The 21,171-nt window shown below is 39.2% G+C and overlaps 3 protein-coding genes across 10 annotated transcripts; 1 reads left to right on the top strand and 2 right to left on the bottom strand.

The window, feature by feature from the left end:
* Nucleotides 1-1,395: 1,395 nt before the first annotated feature.
* LOC135632627 (ATP synthase subunit beta, mitochondrial-like) lies at nucleotides 1,396-5,155 on the bottom strand. Its single transcript, XM_065141257.1, has 9 exons — nucleotides 4,472-5,155; nucleotides 4,018-4,093; nucleotides 3,805-3,893; nucleotides 3,523-3,640; nucleotides 3,329-3,432; nucleotides 3,075-3,233; nucleotides 2,749-2,973; nucleotides 2,358-2,669; nucleotides 1,396-1,947 (listed from the first exon to the last, which is right to left on the bottom strand). Exons 1-9 carry the CDS (start codon nucleotides 4,943-4,945, stop codon nucleotides 1,834-1,836), a joined length of 1,671 nt encoding a protein of 556 aa, XP_064997329.1. The 5' UTR covers nucleotides 4,946-5,155; the 3' UTR covers nucleotides 1,396-1,833.
* Nucleotides 5,156-6,198: 1,043 nt separating this feature from the next.
* On the top strand, nucleotides 6,199-8,759 carry LOC135633348 (beta-1,2-xylosyltransferase XYXT1-like). Its single transcript, XM_065142706.1, has 6 exons — nucleotides 6,199-6,436; nucleotides 6,537-6,617; nucleotides 6,707-6,835; nucleotides 7,020-7,094; nucleotides 7,180-7,254; nucleotides 7,360-8,759. The coding sequence occupies exons 1-6, from the start codon at nucleotides 6,214-6,216 to the stop codon at nucleotides 8,553-8,555; spliced, it is 1,779 nt and encodes a 592-aa protein (XP_064998778.1). The 5' UTR covers nucleotides 6,199-6,213; the 3' UTR covers nucleotides 8,556-8,759.
* LOC135633349 (CDP-diacylglycerol--serine O-phosphatidyltransferase 1-like) lies at nucleotides 7,238-17,088 on the bottom strand. Of its 8 annotated transcripts, none has more exons than XM_065142709.1 (13): nucleotides 16,680-17,088; nucleotides 15,511-15,696; nucleotides 14,687-14,752; nucleotides 14,447-14,506; nucleotides 13,847-13,937; nucleotides 13,333-13,387; nucleotides 13,162-13,241; nucleotides 12,923-13,039; nucleotides 12,739-12,823; nucleotides 11,780-11,871; nucleotides 9,828-10,081; nucleotides 9,442-9,530; nucleotides 7,238-9,328 (listed from the first exon to the last, which is right to left on the bottom strand). In XM_065142709.1, exons 2-13 carry the CDS (start codon nucleotides 15,681-15,683, stop codon nucleotides 9,201-9,203), a joined length of 1,290 nt encoding a protein of 429 aa, XP_064998781.1. In that variant the 5' UTR covers nucleotides 15,684-15,696; nucleotides 16,680-17,088; the 3' UTR covers nucleotides 7,238-9,200. The 8 variants fall into 8 exon arrangements, with proteins under 8 accessions (XP_064998781.1, XP_064998780.1, XP_064998784.1 ...); XM_065142708.1 differs by having other exon boundaries at nucleotides 16,719-17,088; XM_065142712.1 differs by having other exon boundaries at nucleotides 16,742-17,088.
* Between the last annotated feature and the right edge of the window lie 4,083 nt (nucleotides 17,089-21,171).

Here is a 21,171-nt window from a genome sequence, read left to right as displayed (position 1 = left end):
TGAAGAAGGTAGATCACAGGATATGTGATCTCGGAGACGAAGGTAGATTACCTCATATGCGATCATGATATGCGATCATGAAAAGGGAGGGCGATTATCGTGGATTATGTGATCTTGAAAGAGAAAACAAGATGAAGAACACAAAATGCCTTGCTCACCGGTGGACAGTCCGATGCGCTCAAGGTCACGAACCAACCCTGCCTCGAAGGAGCGCCGACGCGGCACGCCGCATCGCAGCGATCCCGGACGAACCCATGGGGTCGTGGTCCGTCTTTGCCCACAACGTGCACGAACCCGTCGTGCTGCAGGCGGACCGCCAGCTCCTGCGACCCCCCGTGCCAGGGCCGTGGGAGAAGAGGTGGGCAAGGCAGCGATCCTGGGTGAATCATGGCAAGAAGGTTCGACATGGCACTGAAATGCCGGTAGCTGGGCGGGCCAAGAAGGCGAACGACGGCGGTGAAACCGAAGACGGCGGAGAGGAAGAGGAGGAGGAGGAGGAGGAGGAGGAGGGAGACGAAGGGAAGGAGAAGGGGGGAAGGGTCATGTCCTGACCGCCATGCCCAAGGCGGCGCAGCGGGTCTCGGGCTAGGTTGATATTGACACGGGGAATGGCGGAAGAATGGCATCAAAGATCGAGACTTTGCCGGACCCGAAGCCATCGGGTTGAAGGAAAAAGAGGAAACGGAAGGAGCCTTTCAAACGAATCGAACCTCCAAACGGAAGGAGCCTTTTAAAGGGCTTACTATATATATATATATATATATATATATATACACACGCGTAGTGCCATCTCATATTCTTGATGGTGAGGAGTACTCGTCTTTTCTTGTTCTTGAAGACAACGTATTCGAGCATGATAAAAATGCCAAAAAAAATAGTAAAAATAAAAATTGAATTTTATTTATAAATACTTCATTATTAAGTTAATAATATAATAAGACACGCTTAAGTGTTCCTACGATTCTCCCTTGTCAATCTAGAAAAAAGTAAAAAAAAAATCGGAATTTGTATGAACTAACTTATAGTTTATTGAATTTACTTTTTAATCATAGACATAGATAATAATGTTAACAATGTAAATCTAGTGTTGATTATTCTTCCAAGTTTACGGTTTTACTGATGATTTTTTGGCTTTTTTCTTAGTACCAAAGTTCTCTCCCTCGAGTCCAGAAGATCTGATACGATTAGATATTTGACAATAATATAATCAATTAGATTTTGAAGGGGAGAATTATACTTTATGACAACTTGTTGTTTAGCAAGACTATATATATATAATCATTAAAGGAAATGAGCAAATGAACATCACAACTCACAAGATAATTAACCAAGTATTTTCTACAAGTGATAAAATGGAAAGAAATAACTATCAAAATCAACAAATATTTTAAAATTTCATAAATTCAACTTCCTTGGAGGATAAAAAATTCAATTGACTTTTATGTTAAAGAAAAATATTAAAATTAAGGAAGAATATATATAAAAAAAACACACTAGTAGTCAATCTTAAAAAAAATTGTCAAAACACATGATTGAGAATTTGTTTTTCTTGACGGACATAGACAAAAAAGTATCAATCCACATTTGTAGATCTCTCACTTCAGATAAATGATGGCATGACCCTCTCATATTTAATACTGTTCCAAATATAAAAAGGTAAAAAGAATGTTCAGATGGTTTTATTAGTTAAAAAGCAGAAACTTGGGCTTTTTTCTCAAGACCTAAACATCCGCCAAAAAAAAATTAAAAAATTAAAATTAAAAGTAAAAACGTTTTTGGGCGCATGAACCATCATAAGCACCTTTTTCAGATTATTTAAATTTGCAGTTTTCCTCAAGAAGCGGAATCCTTGGCAATCTTCTCAGCCTTGGCAATAACTTCCTCAATCCCTCCAACCATGTAAAATGATTGCTCTGAAAGGTCATCGTACTTGCCGTCCAAAACACCCTGCATTGTACAAGCAGCAGATTTAATAGAAATTGGCAACAACACATAATGGTTAAGAAGCCTCTAACTGAAACCAATCATACACATGACTTCAATGAAAACAAATTGTTTTAGAAGACAATACAGCAGTACGTGGTACCAATTAACTATTCTCACCATTAAGATCATCATACTATATACAAGAAGCAATCACCTTATTCAAAAACAAAATGACAGAATAAAAATATATAATTCTATTTGAATTTTGTCAAAATAATATAATCGAACTGTCAGAAAATTAAGTTCATTATACTAAACTAATATGATTGATGCTCCACCCGAGAAGATTTTTTGCAAATGCACTGATATCTTTCAGACCTATATAATATGTCAGAACAAAACTAGCTACACATTTGAACTGTTATTCTCACCTGGAAGCTGCTAACACTCTCCTTCAATTCCACATACTTCCCAGGTGCACCCGTGAAGACTTCAGCAACATGGAAAGGCTGGCTAAGGAACCTCTGGATCTTTCGAGCACGAGCAACAGTTAATTTATCATCTTCACTGAGTTCGTCCATGCCCAAAATAGCAATAATATCCTGAAGATTTTTATAGTTCTGCAGGACCTTCTGAACACCACGAGCAGTGTTGTAGTGCTCTTCACCTAACACATGAGGAGAAAGCATTCTAGATGTTGAATCAAGAGGATCGACAGCAGGATATATTCCAAGCTCCGATATCTAGTAAGAAAAACATGTCCATGTTAGTCCGAAGTAGTAAAGGAGATAAACCAGAGAAAAGAAACTTATATAATAGCACCTGTCGTGACAACACGGTCGTAGCATCAAGATGCGCAAAGGTAGTTGCAGGTGCAGGATCAGTCAAGTCATCAGCAGGCACATAAATTGCCTGGACAGAGGTAATTGAACCCTTCTTTGTTGTCGTGATACGTTCTTGAAGTCCTCCCAGATCAGTAGCCAAAGTTGGTTGATAACCAACAGCCGAAGGAATACGTCCAAGTAGAGCTGACACTTCAGAGTTTGCCTAACATATGAAAGAAGAAAAAAGAGGATAAGCAGCCGAGTATAGCTACATGTCATGCGTACAGGGAAAGAAAAGACTAGTTCAGATTCGTGAAAGCTCACTTGGGTGAAACGGAATATGTTGTCAATGAAAAGAAGCACATCTTGTCCTTCAGCATCTCGGAAGTGTTCAGCCACGGTCAAGCCAGTAAGCCCGACGCGTGCACGAGCACCAGGAGGCTCATTCATCTGACCGTAGACAAGAGCACATTTGCTCTCACTCTGCCAAATATGACCATTCAATGTCAAAAATCACTAAGACGCAAACAATAACCCATTGATCCTTTACATGAAGATAAGAATCAGTACACTGCAACCTGCTTATCTCCAAGTTTAATGACACCACTCTCAATCATTTCCCTGTACAAGTCATTGCCTTCACGAGTTCGCTCTCCAACACCAGCAAAGACAGAGAAACCACCTACCATAGAATTACATAAGATCAAATCCTATAATGACAAGTTATCAAGATGTCAAGTGCGGCGAATAGGCAAGTTGATGTATAACCAACCATGGGCTTTAGCGACATTGTTAATGAGTTCCATAATGAGCACTGTCTTCCCTACCCCGGCACCACCAAAGAGCCCAATTTTACCACCTCTCTGGTAAGGAGCGAGAAGGTCCACAACCTGTAAGAGAGATTGAAGCTTATAAGCAGCAGGCATATCCAACTAATCACTTCTCCTTAACAACGAAAGCAAAACAGATATGATCGATTCATATACACGATGCTTAAAACTATTACGAGGAGGGACATCTAAGTAAACAAGCAGACATGCCTGTATCAGTTTACCTTGATTCCTGTGACAAGAATTTGTTGTTCTGTAGCCTGCTCAACAAAAGCAGGGGCCTCACGATGGATAGGAAGGTGGTGGCTAGTCTCTGTTTACATGGAAAGAAATCATATCCACAACAGAAACAGCTTAGAAGTGCCTAATGATCCCAAAATAAGTCATCGTAGTAGTTATCCTAATGGTATACTTACAAATGGACCAAGAAAACTTACTTATGTCACCATTCTCATCTATAGGCTCTCCAACGACATTAATGATTCTTCCGAGGGTGGCCCTGCCAACAGGAACCTGAATGTAGGAACAGTCATTAAGTAATTTAGAAAGATATACACCCAGGAACGACAACAGTGGTAATTCTCAAAGATCAGACAGAAATTAACATATAACCATTATTAATGAAATCGAAAGGTTCAATTGTTAGCAAAGATCCAGAAGAGCAACCCCTTTGCATATAACAGAGTATGATTGAAATCGAAAGGTTCAATTGTTAGCAAAGATCCAGAAAAGCAATTTCGTTGCATAAAACAGAGTATGATCTACAATGGTCCTATGTACGCGTCAGATCAAGATCGAGGTATCAGCGAAGCTAGCATCAATCGGCAACGAAGAAACTATATAGTCCGCCATACTAACTCCGCCAAGAAAACACAGAGAGGAAAATCTTACAGTGATGGGAGAGCCGGTATTCGCAACTTTCTGCCCACGAACGAGCCCCTCGGTCCCATCCATGGCGATCGTCCGCACCATGTTCTCCCCCAGATGCTGCGCCACCTCCAAAACCAACCGGATCGGGTAGTCCAAGACCTCCAGCGCCGTCAAGATCGGCGGTAGACCCTGATCGAAGCGGACGTCCACGACGGCTCCGATCACCTGGCATACCTGTCCGATCGAGCCGGCACCGGTGAACTCGTCGGTGATCTTGCCCGTGAGGCCCTTAGAGGAGGGAGACCGCTGGGTCGTCGGGGCCCCAGTTGCCGCTGAGGTTGTGGCGTACTCGACGGTGCGGGAGAGGAGAAACCCGGTGGGGGAGGTGCGGGATGCGATCGACGGGCGAAGGTGGCGGGGAGCAGGGAGCCTGATCGCGTGGGAACGTTGAGCGGAGGATCGGAGGAGGGAGGCGAGGGCCCGGCGGGTGGCCATGGCCGGATCGAAAGGGCTTAGGGTTTCGAAATGCTAGCGCTCGCGATCGATCGAAGACGATTCGTTCGCGTTTACCGGCGGCTCCTCTCTGGTTTATAAGTGCGCGCAAGGTGATGACGGCCTTCACTATAGCGGGGGACGTTACGCGGAGAGTGTCGTGTGCCGAACAATTTGGAAAGAGCGCGCGGCGGGTTCGGGCGCAGAAGAGAGGACGGCGGATCTTTCAACCGCATAAAAGGAAACGTGAGGGGTAGATGAGGACGTCAACGATCACCTCCGGAGTGTTTCGGATCCGGGTTTACCGGAGCACTGTGTGTCATTGTTTGCGTTATTAGTGAGCCAGCCCAAGTCGACGACTTGGGCTTCGGATGTTGGGCTAACAAGTTACTTGGGCTGTATGTTATTTACAATCCAGTCCTAGTCAATATAAAACTGGTGAGCTCAGTCGGTAGGACGTCCGTGTGATATGTGACACGTCGTCGTTGGCTTTAGCATATGCTGGACTGGCTTTGTTTCCTTCTCTGGAGCCATATCAAAGAACCCACTGTCGAAGTTTGGTGGGCACACTAGGCATGTGAACCAAAGGACTTCTAATTGGGACATGTATGTATATATGCTATTAATGTTACTGGTTAAGCTTCTTTCACCTTGATAGGGACATTCCGTCGGTGGCCCGAAGAGCAATTTGGAGACATTGTCTTAATTATTAGCTGTACAGAAGAAAAGACAGGTGGAGAGGCTCCATTCTGGCTATTACTCCTCTTCTTCGAGGTATTAAAATCACGCAACCTACTCGAAAGAATAGAAGTATTCTCTCGATGCTGCAAACAAGAACTACGAAAACGACAAGCAGCATCGGAGGGAAGAGGTAGAACAGCACTTGGAATGAGTTGCAGGAAGTGGTCGACAATGGATTTCGGACATGGTCTGAGGAATTTTCCACTCGAATATAGTTAGTTTGCTGCATTACGGCTGTTAAAGGAGTCCAAATTGTACGTTGGCGAGTTGTTCTCATCTTCGACATTTGCGGGTGGAAAATATGGTTCCCCTGTTGAACTGCTACCGTGTGGGAATAAAGTACCATTTTCATTCCAAATCATGGCATCTCAATCAAGGTTGCTTTCATGCTTGTTGCTTATTTATTCTACCTTTAATCCATTTCACCTGCTTAGCCCATGGCTGGATTGGAAATCCCCTGGTAACATAAAGATTTACCATGATCTACAATGCCCGGATCCCAGTGAATAAGAACATGACCTTCCACGAGAATGGCTATTTCCTCCGATAAGACTCGGTCAAAGGTTTCAGAGCAAATCGGCTTTAGATCAAAGGTGGAAGCCATAGAACAGAGGGTGACACAGAAGATGGGGTATGAGATGATCCTGATAAAGAGCTTGAAGCGGATGGAGGCGCGGAAGCTTGGATTGGCTTTGCTCGTAGGATTCTGCGTTGGCGTAGTCGCCTGCTTCATTTCCATGACGGTGTCTACAGGTAAGTTCTGAAGCTATGAAATCCAAGAAACAGTAGATCGATGAACTGCAACAATATGAAAGATCGTGTAGAAGTCTTGTTGATTCTTATTGTTCTGCAGCCAAACAGCAGCTATCTAATCTGCCTTACGTGGTTAATGCGTCTCCGGTGGCAGAGAGCAGCAACTATTCACAGAGATCAGGTAGGAGAGTCCCTAAACTTGCAGAGAGCTTCTGATATTTGGGAGTTTTGGATTAGACGTGTTGTGTTGCTAAGTTAGAGAAGATGCAGGTCGAGGACGTGGTGCAGAGGGAAGCAACCCAAGCAGCGATGGCGCTACCAGAACGAATCAGACTTCATCATCGACAAGAGACGACGCTCTTTCCGGTGGACAGACCAAGGGCAGTAATCTGGAGTCAGGTGAGACTCGATCTAAGAAACAGAACAGAGAAATGATAAGTTGAGACGTCTCTCTTTGGAGAAGGGGCGAGGTTGGAAACCTCAATCTGATGGGAAAACGACGACTTCAGAGTTCATGACGAGTATGCGAGTTCGCTTCGTTTCCTGCTGTACCTCAGCCACAGATTAATCTTTTATCTTGCAGAAGGCGATAAGAAGACGGAGGCCAGACAACCAAGCAAAAACCAGAAGGAAGAGATCATGGAATCCAAACAACCAGGCAAGTGTGATCATTTATGTCGGGTGTGCGAGTTCTCTTCGTTTCCTGCTGCACCTCATTCACAGATTTATCTTCTTCTTTGCAGAAGGCGATAAGAAGACGAAGGCCAGTCAACCAAGCAAAAACCAGAAGGAAGAGGTCAATGAATCCAAACAACCAGGTACGAATGATCATTTATGTCGATCGAAAGCTCATCTGTTTCAACCAGCAAGTCAATTCAGCTATTCTTCGTGACAACTTATTTAGATTTTTGATTGTTGTGAAGATGGACCAAGAATCAGTAAGTCCACGAAGTCCCTGACGAAGGCGGCTTGCGATCTCTCCAATCCGAGAACTGATGTCTGCGACATGGAAGGCGATGTTCGAATCCACGGGAAGTCTGCCTCTGTAGTTCTTGTCACCGATGGCCGACCTCGCAAATCAGGAAGAACGAAGTCGTGGCGGATCAAGCCTTACGCTCGCAAGTTCGACAAGGCCGCCATGGCGCACGTCCACGAGGTTTCGGTAAGAGTGTCGAATGGCCTCGGGGGCATCCCCGCCTGCAGCACGAACCACAGCGACCCGGCCATCGTGTTCGCGCTCGGAGGATACACCGGAAACTACTACCACGACTTCACCGACGTACTCATTCCACTGTTCATAACCTCGCGACGGTTCGACGGAGAGGTTCAATTTGTCATAGAGACCACTAACCTGTGGTGGATCTCCAAGTACGAGCAGATTCTTCGAAGTCTGTCGCGGCACGAGATCATCTTCTTCAACAACGACGACCGAGTCCACTGCTACCGACGTGTGGTGGTCGGTCTCCATAGCCACAAAGCCCTGTCCATCGACCCCACGAGAGCTCCGAACGGGTACTCCATGGTCGACTTCACGAAGCTCATGAGGGTCGCCTACTCGCTCGAGAGGGATTCCCCGATCAGACCGGGAGGAACCGGGGCCAAGAAGCCGAGGCTGCTACTCATCTCGAGGCAGGGCAGTCGAAGGTTCACCAACTTGGGGGAGATCGTAAGGACGGCCGAGGAGTTGGAGTTGGAGGTGGTGGTGACAGAGGCCAAGATGGGGAGTAACGTCGCTGACATCGCCAGGGTGGTGAACTCCTGCGACGTGATGATGGGGGTGCACGGCGCCGGGCTCACCAACTTCGTGTTCCTGCCGACCAACGCAGTGGTGATTCAGATAGTTCCTTTCGGCAAGCTGGAAGACATCTCCAGGGCATGCTTTGGATACCCTTCCCAGGACGCAGGCTTGCACTACCTGGAATACAGTGTGAGCGAGGAGGAGAGCAGTCTGACAGAGCTGTACCCGAGGGACCACGCCGTGTTCAGGGACCCCAAGTCCATTCACAGGCTGGGATGGATCAAGATGGGGGAGGTGTACCTGGACAAACAAAACGTGAAGCTCGACGTCGACAGGTTCCGACCTCTACTGCTCAAAGCTCGTCAACTTCTCCATCAATAGCATGGCCGAGGGATCGCATTAATGCTGCATGGTGTAAGAAGAAGACATTCATTTACGATTCCCGTTCTTTCTGGCTTTTTAATTTGGCGACACTAGGAAGACAGGTTTTACACTGTATATAGTAGCCATCCTTACAATAGGATAGTAAACACGAGCATGATGACAATTCCTTTATGAATATAGACTGCACCAAATATTCATTGATTTTGATGAACAAACCAGCAAATGCCATGAGAAATAATGACTAAGCCAACCTGAATCAGCAAAAGCTAACATTGACCAAACATCCATGTAGCCTCACCCATGCTAGAAACAATACAATTAGAGGTCGTAAACAAGACAGGATGAGTTGATGATATATCGCAGATAAATGACCCAGTATCATTTTTGTAAATATGACAATTTTCATTGTTAAATCGAATAGATAAAGGTCAAGGAGTAAAAAGAAAAACGAGATACTGATATCAGAGGAGGAATTTGCACCGAACACATAATTTGCCCTAGTAAATAAGAGGGGGAAAAAAATAAAGAAATATCCTCTAATAGTCAGACCGATTTCCAGTCTAAAGCATTAGGTTCATTTACAAATGTAAGGAATATTTACAGAGGAAAAATAATTTAATAGAAGAGAATCCGAAATGGTGATCATAATCTCTTTTTCGTCACTGTTCGATGAATCTGCCAAGACCATGCAAGAAGAAAAATCACCAAGGCTGTGCCCACTGTTGTCCAGAATGTTATTAACCATGCGGGCATTGGATTGGGAAAGAGACCTGGCTCAACAAAATACCAGTCAGACTACTAATTGAACATTAGCAGGATGAGAACACTCGAGAAGCAAACGTTGAAGCATAAATGGTGAACAACAATACACTACCGCACTCACCATGGCCAAATTTGACACAGATTAGAAGTTCCACAATGCATATTGCTAATGAAAGCCAACAGAATGCTCCGACCTTCTTCACCGGTTTTCTGAAACCATTGACATGTTAGTCTTCCTTCTAGCTACATCAAATACTTGCCATCATGCATCTTTGGAAAAATGGAGTTACAACAGATCATGATACCCCAACTACATGTGGAGTCGGATGCATGGATTTTTTCCCATCATTGTTCAAAAAAAAAAGAAAAAAATATATCACGTAGTTATGTTTTAATAAACCAAGAAGTAAGAACTTGAGGTACATGCTAACTATTAGCTTTATATGATTAGGAATTCTGAAAATTCAATTGTAGATTATTCTTTTAATTGGGAAGATGTGGAGGTACCTGTCTTGCAAGTAGGTATTGTACTCACGAATAGTTGGTATAGCAATTAGCCACCACAGGATCAATCTATAAATAACCAAAGGGTTTCTAGGTGGAATCCAAAGACAAAACTTGAGAAAAAAGGTGTTGAGCTCCACGGTCATAAAAACAACACAAAGGAACAGCACTTGGATGAATCTCCATGGCCCAAGCAGAGGACGCCATTCGTCTTTGTCCCACCGTGCAGGTGTAAACTGGCCCAATGTTCTTTTCACCTTGGCAAGAACACAAATACAAAGGTAAATCGAGAAAATTAAAAAGACAGTAAAGCTATAAAGAATACTACAGACAACTCATATTCACATTTGCTATAAGAAAGCAATTAGTTTCACAAGATGCTACAGACAACCCATATTTCACATTTGCTATAAGAAAGCAATTAGTTTCACAAGATAAAGCAACTTAGAAGTTAAAAAGACGCACCAAAAAAAAATATGAATACCCCCCAAATGTGAAGTCATGGGGGTGTAAACTGGCCCAATGTTTTTTGCCACATGTAATATAAAAATAAATCAAAAATAATTAAAAAGACAATAAAGATATACAGAGTACAGACAACTTGAATTTCATCTTTGATAAAGCAGAACATTTAGCTTCACAGAATGAAACAACTAAGACAAATGCACTAAAAGATATGAGTACACCACAAGGCAAGTAGTCTTGCTCAATCACAAGCTTTAACCATTAAACCTAATCGGCTCAGCTTTGGGATGATAAGCTAGGTCCAGAGGTCAGATCGAGATCAGCAAAGATGAAATGACTCAAGGAGAAAGGTTTGATGCAAGCTACAGTGGCCTCTGCCAAGCTCAAATTGGAATATCTTACACCATTTCAATTTTTAAATATAGTGCCATAACCGAATATTATAATCCTAATTCAACTTAATCTAGGCTTCATTCTCAATTACAAAATGATATTTGGCTAGTAACTGCTATAATATCAGTGCTACAATCATATGCTACAGTCATGGTGCAGTACTGTCCCATCTCTTCTCTCTATATGGATAAGAGAAGTATTGCCAAGTTGTCCAAGCCTCCTATGGCAAGTTCTATATCTTAATATCCAAGTGTTCATAGAACTTCTTGTCGAAGTTAGTTTTCATCTTCATTCCTTTTCAAAATAGGGCAGCTGCTGTTACAATCAATCCATCTAAAAAATGTGCATTATGGGGCTTTAAAATTCTTCCCAGATACCATGCTCTAACGTCAAAGGAACCTTGGATTAATTGGTCTGCATGGGGGTCAAATCAAGTCTAATCTTCTCCATAATAGTGCTATGCCAACTGACAAGAACTCAGCAATACTAATGCTTTCGTAATTAACCATCTAATCTTCAATGCTACATGGCACTACATGAGTCTGACGTAACACACAAACTTGATAAGATAATACAAAGAATCAATTAGAGGATGCTCGATTAACATGCAAGCTTCTCTGACATGACTACTATCTTAATTCTTCGAGAGAACAAAGCCAAAATTTGTTCATGAAAATATGTAAGTCCATGGCAGAAACACTTTTTTGGTACTTAGAATGAAAAGATTGTTCCCTGACCCAAATAATAAATAAAGAACCATTTAAGGTATGTCTGGCACATGTAACCCTCTCTGACCAGCATATTATTTTCACTCTGCACAAGGTGACATGGAGGGCGCGGGTGCTGCTAACATAAAAACAAAGTATCAAGAGATTCGCAGCAAACACTATAAAATTATTTATTTGACTTCTGAAAAGAGATTCTTATCTAGTTGAATTTTATAACATTATAACGCAACCATTAAATTCATAATTCTCATATTGGTAGATTCTAATTATATTTCCTAAAACCAAGGAATAAAAGCCCAACTAACTTGCAAATCTGAATGAAAATTTAAATCTTCATGAAAGCTATAAAACAATTGTACTAGAACATACCTTACCAATGATATTTGGCTGGCGGCTTATGCCAACCCATTCATAAGTTTTTCCATCGAAGTACCTAACAGTACGCATACCTGCCCAGATACCTGAATCATAGACCAAAACGACATCATTGTGCCAGGCAGGCCTTTTTTAGTTTTTGCTTGACTACATGTAATATATTCAAAAACGAAGAATTTTAAAAGATATAACAGTGAAGAGAAACAAAAGATTTACGGACTCTCACTTAAGCACATCACAAGAAGCTAATCAAATGCTAATAATTGTGATAAATCTTATTCTACAGATTGGCTACATGTTTATCATAATAAATCTTGTTCCACAAATTGGCTACACGATTATGGTATTTCAACAAGATATCTCAAAATAGACCATCAAGTAAATGTACACATGAGAGACATGATAAAAATGACACAAAAATTAATGTTTCTAGTCAGTAACTCGATTGTGCCGGATGTCTTTCCATCTCTACTTCACCAAGCTGTATGCATATCCCACATGATACAGTTTATCTATCACTAGATTCATTTTTTAAAATCTGACATCAACTTATGAAAGGCTTCCTCCAACGAAAGCTAACAATCATGGTTGGCACAATCACTAAACATATATATTTCTTATGAACAAAATGCTATTATGCTAATAGACAGATTCTTCACCAAGCACTGCATTCAACTAGCAATTGTCAGAAATTGTGCAGATATTGTGTTTCACCAAATCATCAGAACCACCACTGAGCTAATTCTGTTAAAGTATGGTACGAACTGAATTCACACATCTATGTATGAAATCAATGCACATGCTAAAACATCACAATTTTCCCAATTTGGAAAACATCCACTGTTGTATTGTCTTTCTTGGACTATAACCAGCATCCACAGAATTAAAATTTTAGAACTTGAAAAGCATCATTTGTATTAAGCAAATAAAATAAAGGAGAGAGGGAAACTCACCAAACCAATTGCAGATTAAGATGTCCAAAACAATACTGTCCCACCAGCACTCATTAAAGTTTGGTAACATGTGGCGAAAAGTTAGCTGCAACGTTAGGTGATCGATATGTCAAAAGAGCACTGAGCACTAAAAGCAAATAAACTAACAATTATATTGATAAAGATGAACAATTCAAAACCAAACCTCCATCAATTCGAAGCCAATTGACAACACCCATAAAAGAGGCTGGTTACGTATCATTATTGCCTTCCCCCACCATCCAAGAATATGAGCAAGTACAAACTCATCAAATAATGTCTCCTGGAATCAGTAAAGACTTATGGTTAGACACTTCGAATCCAACAGTATTTTTTTTTTGGTCCGAAAACACTCAGATATACAGAATGGGAGTGAAGTTAGGTTGGTGAATGAAGACATCGTACATAAACATTGTTAAACCTGCTTTTAGGATTCTCAGGTACATAAATACGGCAATCAGCTCCATAAGACCTTTCAGGTAGTTCTGTATAAACATAACAAAGGTTTTGTTTTATATATTCAAAATAAACTATTGTATGATACAAACTGAAAATCTCTTAAAGTCAAATGCTTACCAATTCCTAGATCAGGATGGAGAAATTTCATGAACCGCCGAGCATCATCACGATTCTGGTGAGCATGCAAAAGACATCAAATAAACGGATGTAGTATTACATATGAAAATAATTGAAATTCAAACACTATGAACTTATAAAATGAAATCTAGACTATATTTAGAAGTAACAGATCAAAATGATACAGAAAGCATGAAGCCTATCAACTAGAAGCAAGAGAATCTTCTAAAATGTAATTATTGTAGGTTACTTAAAAAAAGAAAGTCAAATGCCTATTATAATCTGTCACAATAAACATTCAAAAAGAAGAATAAGAAGAAGAAAGAATTTTTCAGATCATGGAAATTCAAACTTAACAATGTGGCTCGAAAAATTATCCTATTTTCAATAAACGCCAGATACCACAGCATATCAATAGAGAAAAGTATTTCTAAAGATTAAAATAGGGAGAAGAATCAGAAATGAATCAGTGATACACTTCAAAATTTATCAGATTAAGAGATCAAGGACAAACCTGAAAAAGCAAAAAGGTGAGGGCAGCAAGGTACACCACGGCCATCCCATGAACCAAGCGCCAAATGGCAGGGTGTGGCCTTATAAGGACCCTGACAAACATAAATGCCATCAACAAGGTCCGAGATCAATAGTGTCATCTCATGTTATATAGCTAACAACAGCTTTAGCAATTAAGTCTATGTAGGTAACAAAAACCTTTAATATAAAAATAAATATTTTTTTGAGTGTTAAAAGATACATTTTCTCATCAAACTTATACAGTTAATCACATAAAATTCATCCACGTGCAGTACCACCTGATCCTCTGAGCTATTGAACCATTTTGCAACAATTGTAATGATACACATATTATACAATTTTAAAGTTGAATATTGGCAGTGAACTAGCAGATAAAAATCTTTGTTTTTCTGATTTGTAAACAGAGTGGAATCACTGCAAATAGCTTACATTCCATTGATTGCAAACGTACAGGCAAGCTCCATTACTTTTGTGTCTAATATGCTTATCATGAAGTATATTTCACTCCAACACAATGAGAATGAGTACTAGAAAAAGAAAAGGTTAGAAACTTTTCCAGCAATGGAATTCTGTAACTCACGTTGAAGGTGCTTGCAGCAAGGAATAGGCTAGGTAAACTGCAATCATTGCCCACACGCCCCTTAAGAAACCAAAGAACATCAGCCATAAACGAGTCTAACATAGATGAAGCAAATTAAAACTTAATTAAATTCAAAGAAAACAATCCTCTGCAATTAGCATTCTCATATAGCTGGAATATGAGGTAGAAATCGGATCAAACTTTCCAAAGGATGATATTTTTGATAAGAAATGAGCATACCTCTTTACTGAGGTAACAACATCAGTAGATTCTGTTCTTTCAGGATCAAGTGCACCGCTTGCCCAACTGTAAAGACAAAATAGTTTAGTACGCACGCCAACCGATCCATGATAAGACATCAACATTCAACAAGTAAATATGTTTTAGAACTGCCAGATTTATATATTTATCTTAGTACTTTCTCAAGTCGCTGATAATTGAGTCAACAAATAGACACTTGACATTAGCTTAGCAAATGGGAAATAGTTGTACAACTTGCTAATTGAGTTTTTCTGCTGTTCTAAATCAGGCTTCACTAATAGTCTTCATAGTTTCTCACTCTCCTTCTTATGTAAGGTTCTTCATTCTGGACCTATGAGTTAGTACAGGACTCTGAACAGATATTATTATATAGTTGCATGTAAAACCATGGTGACCATCCTTCTGGATATGGCAGACCATTCTTTTCTTTTCTAATCATTTCTTCTCTTATATTTTCAGCACAACCATATGGTTGCAGGAAAAAAACAGACAGAGTAGGTTACTAAAAGTAAACTATTTAAAGTTTACAATTAAATCCACAAGCTAGCTTTTGTGCATAGCTTACATCTAAATTTACTGTTTCACTAGTATTGCCCAACCAAGTATAAGAGGAAATAACCATATGGTATACCAAATGTCCCCCTTAATCAAACTTGAAAGAGGGAGGTGGGGCAAATTTTCCAAAAGTTATCACACGTTGGACAAATTTGAGATATAATAAATGAACATATGAACCATAATTTAATATTAAATAAATTTGATGCCAAAGAACTTTTGTCAAATTGGCAACAACCAGGACTCACACTAACAGACATGCGCCAATGAGTAGTAAAGAAATTGTGCGTGGCTTATAGGCCCAAGCTGTCCATGGATCAAATTCGCCAAAACCATTTAGTGATTCTGCATCACTGTCTTCTCGAGCTATGTTGTCCCTTCTTGTTGTTCTATCTAAGCCATTGGCCTCCATGAACCCCATCCAAGGGAGCACCCTGAACACAATAATCGGTACATGAGATAGAAAGCTCACAAATAAAGAGTCATAAAAAGAGCAGAAATCATTTCTCAGAGACAAATTTAAAAACCAATCCAGTTAGCTACAGTTCCCTGGAAAGAAGCAAGAATCGTCAGCTAGCTATATATCGAAATAATTAGAGTCCTATGTTGCATGAACTGTTGAATAAAACTACCAGTCGATATAACCATGATGTCTTCCATGACTCAAAAAGAAATAAAAGAACATTATCTTCTTGAACAAATGGTGCCAGATATTTAACATGCAGATGACTTCAAATTACAAACGAAAGCAGAAAATTCTTTAAAAACTAACGACTATGACAAACAGAACCACTATATCCAAACAAATAAAAAACGATAAGTGGAACAATTATAATGAGCAGCATCAGATCTCAAGAAACGAGAACAGTACTGAGAAATGATAAATAAGTTCAAAATCTGCGTTCCAGACTATGTCTCTGAGGGTTTTATACAACCACCAACATTAGAAGAGAAAGCGGAAGAAATGAACCCTAGAAGCAAAACCTTCGCCAATAGCAGAAGATGGTGGACACCTCCCAAAAGAAAAACAGAGAACATATGCCCAAAATATTTCTTGGATTCATAAGCCTTAATCACACCGAAAGTTGGTAGCATATATGCGATCCGTGTCGAAAGGAAACGCCAAAACCGGTGATCAATCTCCTTGACGAGGATCCACAGAACCAAACATCAAACTGAGGATTCAAGAAACACCGTTTCCAGCGAAAGAGAATCGTGTGATGGAATAATATAAAGAAATAACACGAAGAAAACCATAATCTTTTCATGATTAGAAAGAAAAAAAGAACATTTTTTTTAAAAAGATTTTCGAGATACAATACCAAGAAAAAGAAGAGACCACCAAACAGGATAAGGCTTTAACAAACGAAGATTCTCAAAGACACATACAATAAAACCAAGAGCACAAAGTACCCACACTCGCAGAAGAAAAGGAAAGAAGGGAATGGCTGCATACAACGGTTGGCAGAGGAATCGTACTCTTCGTTTTCTCCCTACCTTCCGTCCGTCCTTTCCTTTTTATTCCTCGGCAACTCGATTGTATAGATAACAAAGCAAACACGGATCGAACGCGTCAAGAAACGGAAAAGGAACAGACACGGAGGAGAAAAGGCGGTTCCCTTATCGCCGTTTCTTGAAGAATTACTCACGTAGGAGCGGCCGACAAGCCCGCCCCCAGCCGTACGATCAGGAGATGAGAAGATCCGGGCCGCCGAAGGAAGTCCCAGATGATCAAAAGGCGCAATCTTCTTCGTTTTGATCGATCGAGAGAGACGACCCCAGGCGTGGCGAAAAGGAGAGAGAGAGAAGGGGGGAGACGGAATAGACGGTCAAAGGGCACTGTTCAATATATGCGAAGAGCAGAGGTGATGTCGGATACTGCCCCCTTACCATTGGGTTATTTACGCTAGTGAGGATTTGTGACAATTTTTTTCCTTATTATATTTATAAACTTCATGCATCATAAAAATAAAATAGATTATCAGTTAATCATTATCTGATACATAATCGGGCGGTTAAAAATTATCTTCTTATAAAAGAAAATATTTTATCAATTAATGATCAAATATAAAAGTTCATCTTTAATATAATAAAAATAAGATCTTTGTTTTTCAACTACTTATGTTTCTACTCGGAGATTTTGAATTATTAACTTAAGCGTTGAAAAAAATACTTTGAAAAACTTCTCATGACTTTGGTCTTCATGCATAAATGATACTTCGAGAGCTCGAGATTTTTATTTTCGAGGTACCTCAGATAATCATATATATATATATATATATATATATATATATATAAGTGTAAATCACGTCAGACCCAGATATTAATGACATTTTCTCTCATCAAATGTATATCCTAAAAATTTATTCAATTAATTATATAAATTATAATACATGAAATCCACCTTATCGAATCTGATCAATAGAGTTTATTTTGTATGGCTTGAGATTAAAAAAAATAATGGGCATGCTTGTCACCTTCTCCTGAGTCAAATTTATCATTTCAGAAGGTTTATTTTTCTTGAATCGTATGATCACTTCCGAGGCATATTCTTTACATAATTCAAAGAAATTTCAATTCTGACTAAAAAATAATTTATGGAGGTTGCTTTTACTTTTTTTAATTTTGTAAGTAATGGAGGGAGGTTTTTTATTCCTAGAAGTCATCAAAACTCAAATTCTCAAATCTCTATCTAAGTATTAAAAATAAATAAAAGAATGCATAGAACAAATGCATCATTATTTGCATGAAAGCAGTATTAACAATAATTTAATCAATGTGAAATTAGGAAATATTTTTGTGTAAAAAGAGAATTAGCTATTCCATAAACACCAAATATATATCTAAGTCTTGATGTGAGAAATATGTGAAAAAAATACATCCATTACTCTTAAGATCCAAAGAAAAATGAGAAGATATACAAAATGACTTATGATTGAGTTGAGAATAATCAAAGGCAACTTGAAATTTTTTTATTTTTCTCTATAAACATGGAATAAAAGTATCAAATCAAAATTATATTTTCTTTTATATTCAAAGAAGATAATAAAAATAGGAGGGTATTTTAGGGAATAAGCTCATTGGGGGTGAGATGGGGATGGGAGCACAAGGGAGAAAAGGACACACCAAAAGGCAAAGCAAAAAACGGGTGTAGGCCATAAGGCCGTCCTCCATATGCCTTCCCACGCACACTGCCACCAGAACAGTGATCCCTCTGAGAGGTACATTCACTGTGCCACCACCAGGAGTCCATTCTAATCACAACTTTCATTCCCGGAATGCCCCCCACACCCGCAGTCCTCTGATGTCAAGGTACGGTGTATCAGAATCTAATTAGGCCTTCTAACTCAGGAGAATGATTGGTTAGGACATTCCACTTTACACCATCCCCCCCCCCCCCCTCTCTCTCTCTCTCTCTCTCACTCATTTGGAGAACAGAAGAAAAGGGTGCCTGTACTTGTGATTGCTCATGCACGGACACAAACATCAGGCTGTATCAGTCCATGGAATTGACTTGACATCACGTAAGGCAGCAGCAGCAGTCATAAGCGTCCGTCTTAAACCGCGGATTTATGTGCAGAATTAACGCAAGCCTTCAGCTTATCATTTATTATTCGATCTGATTTAGTAGTTGGAAAGGAGACAACTTTCATACAAAGAATAACGTAAAAGATTAACCAATAAAAGCTGTTTCAATGCAAAGCTTTCATCTACCTTGGAACTCATCTTGGAAGTTCCATTCCCTCAAAGACCAACTCCGTAGCTTAGGATCGACGATTAGCTTTAACATTGATTTCGCTAAGCCTCGGAGAATCTAAGATGTACATGGACTGTCGTACGTTGTGAAGGCAATGTTGCGATGTATATGATCTATCTGTCGTTCTCGTTCGACTCTCAGTCGTCACCGCTCCACTGGCAGACATACACTATGAGCTCAAAGGTAGGTCATTGGATAATCCAAAGATCCTCGGATGTTGTCCCATTTGGGGATCGAATTAAGTTGACTCCATCCATTCCCATGTTGAGTTAATCCCCATCCCGTGCATTGTCGAGTTAATTATCTCCCTTTGATGATGAATCTGAGTCAAATTTGTTAGATTAAGATGCATGAGATTTCCATCAACGCAATTCAGAAACTTAGACTTATATCGATGAAATCCAATATATGTTATCTTAACACTTTAAATTTTATGTAATATGGGATTATTTTATAATCATCTTTTCAATCTTCTTCTCTTAAACATGAATAATTTCTTAATATATTTTTTTTTAATGTTCATGTGTAGTTCCATTAGGTCTCACTCATTTAGTGTTTCTCTTTTATTCAAAGTCAACTCTTTTGACTCATTAATAAGATTTTATATATGATTCAATCTTCTCTTTTTATTCATAAGTCAACTCTCAATCATTTTTCTGACCCATTGATTCTTTTGAGTCAAATGACGTTAACACTATATAAAGATTTTTAACTCCGAGGTATAATCTTCGTCAAACTAATCAAATTAACATACATGAGATTGAACACAAACACATCTAACCAATACATATCAAACCATTCTTTAGTATTTTTTCGATTCTTGACTCGCATATGAATATTATTTTCTTAGCGTCATAATGGTTCTTCCTAAGTATCTTTCTTTTCTAATTCTTCGTTTGATTCGATGTTTCATATTCAGAAACAAATAAATCCAGGAAAAAAAATACAAATTCATTCATTTAATGTCGTACCAAATGCTTATGTGTTTTGCTCGGGAAAGGATTTCATCATCAATGATGGCATCATCATTGATTAGAAGTTAATCTTCCTCCACGTCCGGTCTTTATCAAGCAATTCCAATTGTCCGAGACGGACATTCTCTTAGGAATCTTATCCAAAACAATGAAGAATTTTAACATATCATTGTCATTTCCATTATTTAAGCTTCGATCTATAACGCTGATGAATCAGCTCTCCAACATCTAAATCCAAATCTATCCCAATCAAAAGAAACGCATCTCATCAGAAGACTAATAATAATAAGCACACAGCTCGTCCACTTCTTAACAAGAAAATTATAGTAGAAGTTGCACGAGTGCGTGATGCTATAAATGTAATTTAAAATTAAATATAATATTAAAAAATATATTTTTGTTAATATGATCGATTCATATGATTATTAAAAATCAACCAAGTAAATCGGCTCATTTCAATTTATAATAAGTCAATTTCAAATGATTAATTTTTTGATTTTTTTTCTTTTTGGATCCATTCATTAGTTTTATTGATATGATTGATCCATATGACTATAAAAAATCACCTAGGTCAATCGGCTCATTTCCATTTCTAATAAGTCGATTTCAAATGACTAGATTTTTATTTTGTTCCTTTTCGGTCCGATCATCATCCGGTCTAGTTCAATTCTAACGATTAGTTTTATTGAAACTATCAATTCATGTGATTATTAAAAATAAACACAATTTGATTTATAATAAGTTGATTTTAAATAATTAATTTTTTTTATTTTTTATTTCGATTCATTTATCCGATCTAATTTAGTTCCCTCCCTCCTCGAAAGAATATATGAATACAATGTCAGAGATGAATTTTTTTAATTAAATTTTTTTATTATAGATGTATATATGTTCACATAGATTCAAACCTGAAATCTATTGATTATGTAACAATACATTGATCAACTCGAATGGGTCAACAGACAAAAAGAGATAAATTTAAACTCGTCTCTCTCTCTTTGAATGGTAAGCAAAGAAGGGTGAGGAGGAGACGACAAAATAGCCTACAGGTCGTGCCAGTTATTTGCCAGCCCAATCCCCTCGTCAGCTACAGGACAACTGGGGAGTCACAGGACCGCAAAGACAAAAAGGACATCTCCGACTCCTCAAATTGAGAGTGCATGGGGGCTGCCGTGGGC

This window comes from Musa acuminata, chromosome BXJ3-3 (assembly GCF_036884655.1).
Source record: "Musa acuminata AAA Group cultivar baxijiao chromosome BXJ3-3, Cavendish_Baxijiao_AAA, whole genome shotgun sequence".
NCBI classification, from domain to species: Eukaryota; Viridiplantae; Streptophyta; class Magnoliopsida; order Zingiberales; family Musaceae; genus Musa; species Musa acuminata.
Note: the sequence above shows the minus strand (reverse complement) of the source record. Positions and strands in the feature narration are given on the sequence as shown.